The 6,613-nt window shown below is 39.3% G+C and overlaps 1 protein-coding gene across 2 annotated transcripts in view; it reads left to right on the top strand.

Annotated features, from left to right (window-relative positions):
* The first annotated feature begins 1,039 nt into the window (after nt 1-1,039).
* Nucleotides 1,040-6,613, top strand: part of LOC135106442 (probable chitinase 2) — a 33,016-nt gene continuing 27,442 nt past the window's right edge. The window contains exon 1 of one of the 2 annotated variants that reach the window (XM_064015451.1): nt 1,040-1,196. In XM_064015451.1, the coding sequence (XP_063871521.1) occupies nt 1,097-1,196 (100 nt within the window). In that variant the 5' untranslated portion in view covers nt 1,040-1,096. The remainder of the gene's footprint in view (nt 1,197-6,613) is intronic. The other variant, XM_064015452.1, reaches the window with a different exon arrangement.

Genomic DNA, 6,613 nt, shown 5'->3' with positions numbered 1-6,613 from the left:
AGCAACACGACAAGAAAGGTAGGTCATCAATGTTTATTAGAATACAAGTACAGAATCAAGACATATTTAAGTAACATGTAAAAAAAATGTAAGGTTGCTTTTCTTATTAAGATAATGTTATCGAAGCTAGTATAAAACTAAAAATTGATGTAAAATAAATTAGCCCTCGTATTTTAAATTGAGAAAATCTCCAAAAGAGGAGGGCAAAAATAACATGAGGTATAAGTCCACTTTGTCAGGCAAACTATTTACATATGTATTTGTAATGTATATAATTTATATGTGTATGCTTATGACAATGAAATAAACTGAATTGAAAAAAATAAATAAATAAATAAGTAAATGAAAGTAGCGAGGAATGTGGTTTAACCTATTAGAATAGACAGTTCAGATATCTACTGATTCAGTATACTCAAAAAGTTTGTCAAGATGCCGTAAGTTACTGCATTCGTAGCGAGGTTTATATCTCAAATCAGTAAAAAAGAAAGATGAATGATAAATACAGTTATGTTTACGTACATACATAAACATTAAAATGTTTTCCTAGGCCGTAACTGAGAATAGCAAGATATAAGGCTAATCACAGCTCTTTGGTTATTAAGGAAAACCTTTTATCCTCAATTGGAATCTTACTGGTCAAAGAAAAAGTAGCCCATTATTACAGAAGCCAAGAAAATTTGTATATATAGTTATAAGTTTCTGATAATCTTCGTTTATCATTAGGATAACCAAAATAAAAAAAAAAAAAAGTTAGACTATTTTCTTATTGGCAAGTCGCTTTCCTTGGTGATCCACTCAGATCACGGAAAATAAAACTATAGCAATAAATAAAAAGGTGATAATCAAGAAGTGGTGGTTAAACGAAAAAGCGTGGCTGAATAACACTTGTTGGTTTACACTTTCTGGCGAAAACTGGAACTCTATGCATTAAAACTTTCTTTGTCTCTGTAATCAGCCTTCACATTCACAATGCATGTCTGTTTCCCCCTCATCGTGTATGCCACAGCAAGAAGCACCTACGGTGTCCTCCACTGTCCCCAATGGCAAATAATCAGTACTTGGCACCATCAGTCTCGCAGCGAACACAAGGCAACGGATGGAACGTCCCGCGGCTCCCGCCTACCGTGTCAGTTTGTCTTGGAACATGTTGCGGTGCGCAGTGCAAGTTGTCACGCTCTTCTTGGGCCTCGCTCTTGGTGAGTTAGTAGTTTAAACAATTAGATTTTTTTTTTTTTAATTCCATCTGCACGTACTTGTGAACGCAGATGCTATTCGTACCCAGGAAAGGATGACAGGGAATGTAAGTTAATTAACGTTAATTTTAGGTCCGCCAAATAAGTAACGGGTTAGTGGGAATCCTACTTTTCCACTTTCTATTTTTAATTTTGTATCGTGAGCACCAATCCCCGTCTTTCATGTGGCAGTTGAGTGTAGATTCAGTGGTGTAGGAAATGTTGCTGTGGCTTTATTATTAAGTCACGGAACATGCTGGACCGTGGGAGGCGAAAAAGAAAATTGGAAAGTCGCCAAGAGTTAAGTGTTGAGAAAGGTGACGTGTGTCTTGTCTCAAGTTATGTTGCGGTAGTGCGGTGTTTCACGGATGTTAAGAATCGATGAGAAAACAGTGCATTAGGCATTTTCTTCCATTTTCCTTTGTGCATTGATGTAGTGTTTTACGTCCAGTGTTTTACGTCCAGTTAGGTGCTGCCCCCTGACACCTCAATGCGGAATAGGAAAGCATCCTTGATAATCCTGCATCCCATCGCTCCTGTAACCATTCCCATTACCATAATCCTGTTGCAGGTTCTTTACAGCTATATGGTCCTTATCATGTCTTTTTTTTTCGCTAAATAATCAGGTTATATGTGAATCAAGGAATAGTAAATGCTTTGTTTTTTAGGACGTGCAATATTGTCTCGCATACACCTATTCGAAACTTAGTGCCAGATTATGAAGTAAACTTTTTTTTTTTTTAACAGTCGGCATTGAAGAATCACATCAACAAATATCCGAATGATTGCTACAATGTTATATACGATAACGTTCTTCAGGGAATGGGTTCGGTAGTGTTGTTCAGTAACTTAGGTTATTAGTGTGCACGACTGTATCTCCTTCCATTAACAAACAAACAATCCAGTTTTTGCCTTGAAATGCCCTTTCTGTCAGTCCCTTCTCTTTGGGCCCCTGAGTGAGCCCAGCAGGCAATAAAAAAATTAAAATGAGAAAAAAAAAGAAAATGTGTAACCCATGCCACTCGCCCTCCCTTTCTGTCACGTTTCACTTCTTGTCTTCATTCGTGAATCAAGTCACAACAGTGCTGGTGTGACAAGGCAGGAGGGCTCTGCAAGACTAGCTCGACCCCGCATGAACTTATCGGCGCTGTGGTGAGGTGAGGCGGGCACGAGGCAGCTCGAGTAAGAGATCAAGGCCGACGAGCAACTCTCACCTCCGCAACTCTACCACTACCGCCTCACTCGCTCGCATCCTTATGACGACTCAGAAATACAGTTCCCATCAAAATGAGTAGTAGTAGTAACAGCAGTAGTACTAGTGGTGGTGGTGGTAGTAGTAGTAGTAGTAGTAGTAGTAGTAGTAGTAGTAGTAGTAATGGTAGTAGTAGCAGTAGAAGCAGTGGAAGTGCAACAGCAGCAGTAATTGTAGTAGTAGTAGTAGCAGTAGTAGCAGTAGTAGTAGTAGTAGTAGCAGCAGCAGCAGCAGCAGCAGCAGCAGCAGCAGCAGCAGCAGCAGCAGCAGCAGCAGCAGTAGTAGTAGTAGCAGCAACAACAACAGTATTAGTGGTGGTGATGGTGATGTTGTCTTGTGTATAAATAATTACAATTACGGTATTATTTTTATTAGCAACGATAGTGACAATTTAGATTGCATGTCTTATTCTAATGACTAAGGAGGCTTCCGTGACGAAATTAATCTTGAACTTTTCCAAAGCTAAATGACGCCACGTCTTGGCCTTTAGTGGATAAGAAAAAAATGTCTGCCCTTTAGCGCCGCCTGGGGAGAAGAGTGAGAGGGACACTTGCGGCGGAGACACGTTCATTTAAGTTCCTTGTTATTGTTACACAGTCTAACAAGCCTTTTGATTTTTCCTGTTAATAGCTTTTGTGCATATGTAAAGAAGAGATAGGCAGACTGACTTGCATTAATTTTAGCTCGCATTATGTACATGGGGTCTTCGTTCACACGCGTTCTACGACGGGGCATAGCATTTGATGGGAGCATTACATATTACTTGTTACAATAATACATAAAGGAGGCAGCAGTAGGAGATGGTGTCCTTGATGCTATCCTGTCGACGAGGCCGCCAGGTACCCGCCATCTTGCCAGCCTAACTCAGGAAATGTTAACGAGAACTTTGTGTGTGGTTGTGTAATAACCTCATTTATTAGCATTTAGTGAAGAGACATTATTATTTTTTTTTGTTATTTTATTTTATTTTATTTATTTATTTTTTCATAAAGTAGCACTGCGGTGCCCCTTAGGAAAGAGCGTGCATCCTATGTTACCAAGAGTGTTGTGTTGAGAAGAATTTCTTTGCAGCACCTAATTATTGTTCTTTTCAGGCTTAGGTGAAACACATGGAAATACACACGCAATCCCCACACGACAAGGAGCGCACCTGCTCCAGCGTAGTGGTAACTTGAGTCCCGTTATAACCGACACTAAGAACTTTCACTTGAACAGCTCGACCCCGCTATAACGAACCGAACATCTGTGAACGAAATCCCTTAGAAAGTTTATAATTTTATTGCTTGTTCACATGATGTCAGCAGAGGTGATGTGTCCATTGAAGTCTTCCAAGCTAAGATAAGTGCTGAAGATACTGCAAAGTATCATATGCATATTGGATGACATCTGTTAAGTGGATCTAATTGTTTTATTTTCTCGCGCTTAACATCATAACGAATTTGTCAGTCAGTGTGGATTTGCCACGCATAACTCAACCGTAAAATGAAACATGAAGCATTATCTAAAGTTTTAATGTCATGTGTATCAAACTTGAAGCGGAGTAACAAAGTGTCTTGTCATTTGCCAAGGACACCGCACCCGGTGTGTTCGTGAGCGTCCGGCTGTATGCAGGCGTCCTCCCACGAAATGCGCATGCTCAGAAGCGATTGTATACAAACAAAGACTTGTTGATAAAGAAAGCTATCCATAGGCGTCCGAGTGTCAACATGGCTGAAGATTTACGGAGAAGACTGGCTCAATTTAGGGATGAAGGAAGGAAATTTTACTTCAAGAACTGGGGACTCTCAGTTATCTTGGGAGGAGAAAAAGGGGAAATTGTTAATTTAATGAAGAACACATGATTTTTTTTTTTTTTTTTTTTTTTGCGCCTTTGGCTGAGAAAGACATGTTTACAATGTACTAAAAATATCTTACAACAGTAATTACTACAAACTCCGAATATATAACAAAAATGGTATTTTTACAATAAGAGCTTTTCTATAATCATCAAACCAAGTGAACAAACCTATATCATTGTTCATTGTGTAATGTAATTTTGATCACTGCATAAAGGTTATTTAATGATTCCTGACTACATTTCGTACACAGTATAACGATGCATACACTTTTTTTTTTTCCAAAATATATCGGTGTATTGGATTTATGAACAGTTTTTCTTAGGAAAAAATGAAGCCATATGCCTCCCTGTGCTTCAAAACACTGGCCGGACATCCATGGATAGGCGACCAACTGTGTACATGAATCGCTGTATGTAGCCGTCTGCCTTTTTGTTTGTAAACAAAGCCCGGACAGCTCCGTACAGCTGGACACTTACGGACACGGCACCGGAGGGTTTTGTTTCCCGCCCTACTATCTTCCTGAAATGCGCGTCGAAAATAGTCGATCGAAGAGGATGTTGCTTGCGTTACTCAAGACGACGCTCAACTATTCCTCAAATTCATGTAGATCCTGAAGATTATAATGTCACAAGTGCTAATTTCACGCATAATAAATAAGGCATACTTGTACGAGTACAATGTTAATAAAGACCTCTATTGATTCACGTAACATCGAGATTAGTCTAAGATAACGGAGTTTTGGGTGTTTTGGCGCCAGCTGATAGCAGATGTACTTACAAGGTGTGCAGAGTGTGAGCTATGATCGTAAGGCAAGTGTTAACGTGGCAGTTTATTAGCAGGACGTTAAAAGAAAAAAAAATAATAAGGGGTTAGCCTAGACTTAGCGTCTGCATGTATACACTTTACATTTACAAAGCATTCCCTCACATTATATTCTTTAGTTCTTGATCTAATGCAATAATTTGCATTTTTATTTATTAATCGTCCCACACAAGAATGATAACATGAACTTTTAATCAATATATTTGGTTTGTATTAGTCTTCATGATTGTTAAGAAAAAAGTTTTAATAGTATTCCGCAGTATAAGTAAAAGTTGGCAACGGAAATAGGGAACCTGGTCTAAAAATCATGTTAATGTTACATAATATTTCTATTGTTAACTCTCAGAAGCGATTATCAAAAAATATTAGACAAGGCAGATTACGATATCTCGGCGCCGACAGGAACGATCTCTATACCGAAATTCAGTGTAATCATACATCCGTTAGCCATACCGAAAAGTACTTCAGGAAGCAGCTGTAGTGGTGAAGAACACCACTCTGACGCCGTTTTCCTCACTGGTCCTTATCTCGAGTGGGTAAACCGTAGTAATAGTGGTAGTAGTAATGGAAGGAAAATTAAGAGGTGTGTCATTTCCTAGGTTTTCTGTTATTTTGTTCTTATATTGTTCTTGTTGATGGTGATGATGATGATGATGCTGTCGTTTGCCGTGCTATCAAAAATTATGTTAGTGGGATTGTTATTGAGGACGTTGATATTGTTTTTATCCCGGCTGTTGCTATTGTTTTAGTATAAAGGAAATCCCTCAACACACACACACACACACACACACACACACACACACACACACACACACACACACACACACACACACACACACACCACTCTCTCTCTCTCTCTCTCTCTCTCTCTCTCTCTCTCTCTCTCTCTCTCTCTCTCTCTCTCTCTCTCTCTCTCTCTCTCTCTCTCTCTCCTTATCTTCCTTCTTTTTTGTTTCCTTGACCTTCTCGAAAACAAAGGCATGAAAGGCATAAAAAAAAGTTACAAAAAAAATAAGAGGTTAAAAACAATAGCCACACACACACACACACACACACACACACACACACACACACACACACACACACACACACACACACACACACACTCGTCACTAAAAGAACTAGTAAGCCCTTCATATACGAATATACATTTTTGTCACGGAATACTGGGAGCATTTCCCGCACCCACTCTACTTCAGCTGCCTCTAGGTCACACACAAAGGAAACAATAACTATTAAAGTCTTCCCTCCACGAGAATTATGGGTGTGAATTAATCAGAGGCAGGAGAGCAAAAAGTGAAAGTAAGATGATGGAAGGTAAGGTGACAGATGCTTCTTTTCGTCCTTCCTAAGTAGAGTATTCAGGTCTCGAAGTACAACGTTTACTATTGGGTACTGCTAGGTTCAATTTCTTTAGCCTTGATACTACAATTCCGCTGCCCTTGAAGCTGCTCTCTGAATGAGTGTTA

The sequence above is a fragment of the Scylla paramamosain genome, chromosome 13 (assembly GCF_035594125.1).
Source record: "Scylla paramamosain isolate STU-SP2022 chromosome 13, ASM3559412v1, whole genome shotgun sequence".
In the NCBI taxonomy this organism is placed as follows: Eukaryota; Metazoa; Arthropoda; class Malacostraca; order Decapoda; family Portunidae; genus Scylla; species Scylla paramamosain.
This window is presented reverse-complemented; position numbering and strand designations above follow the sequence as displayed.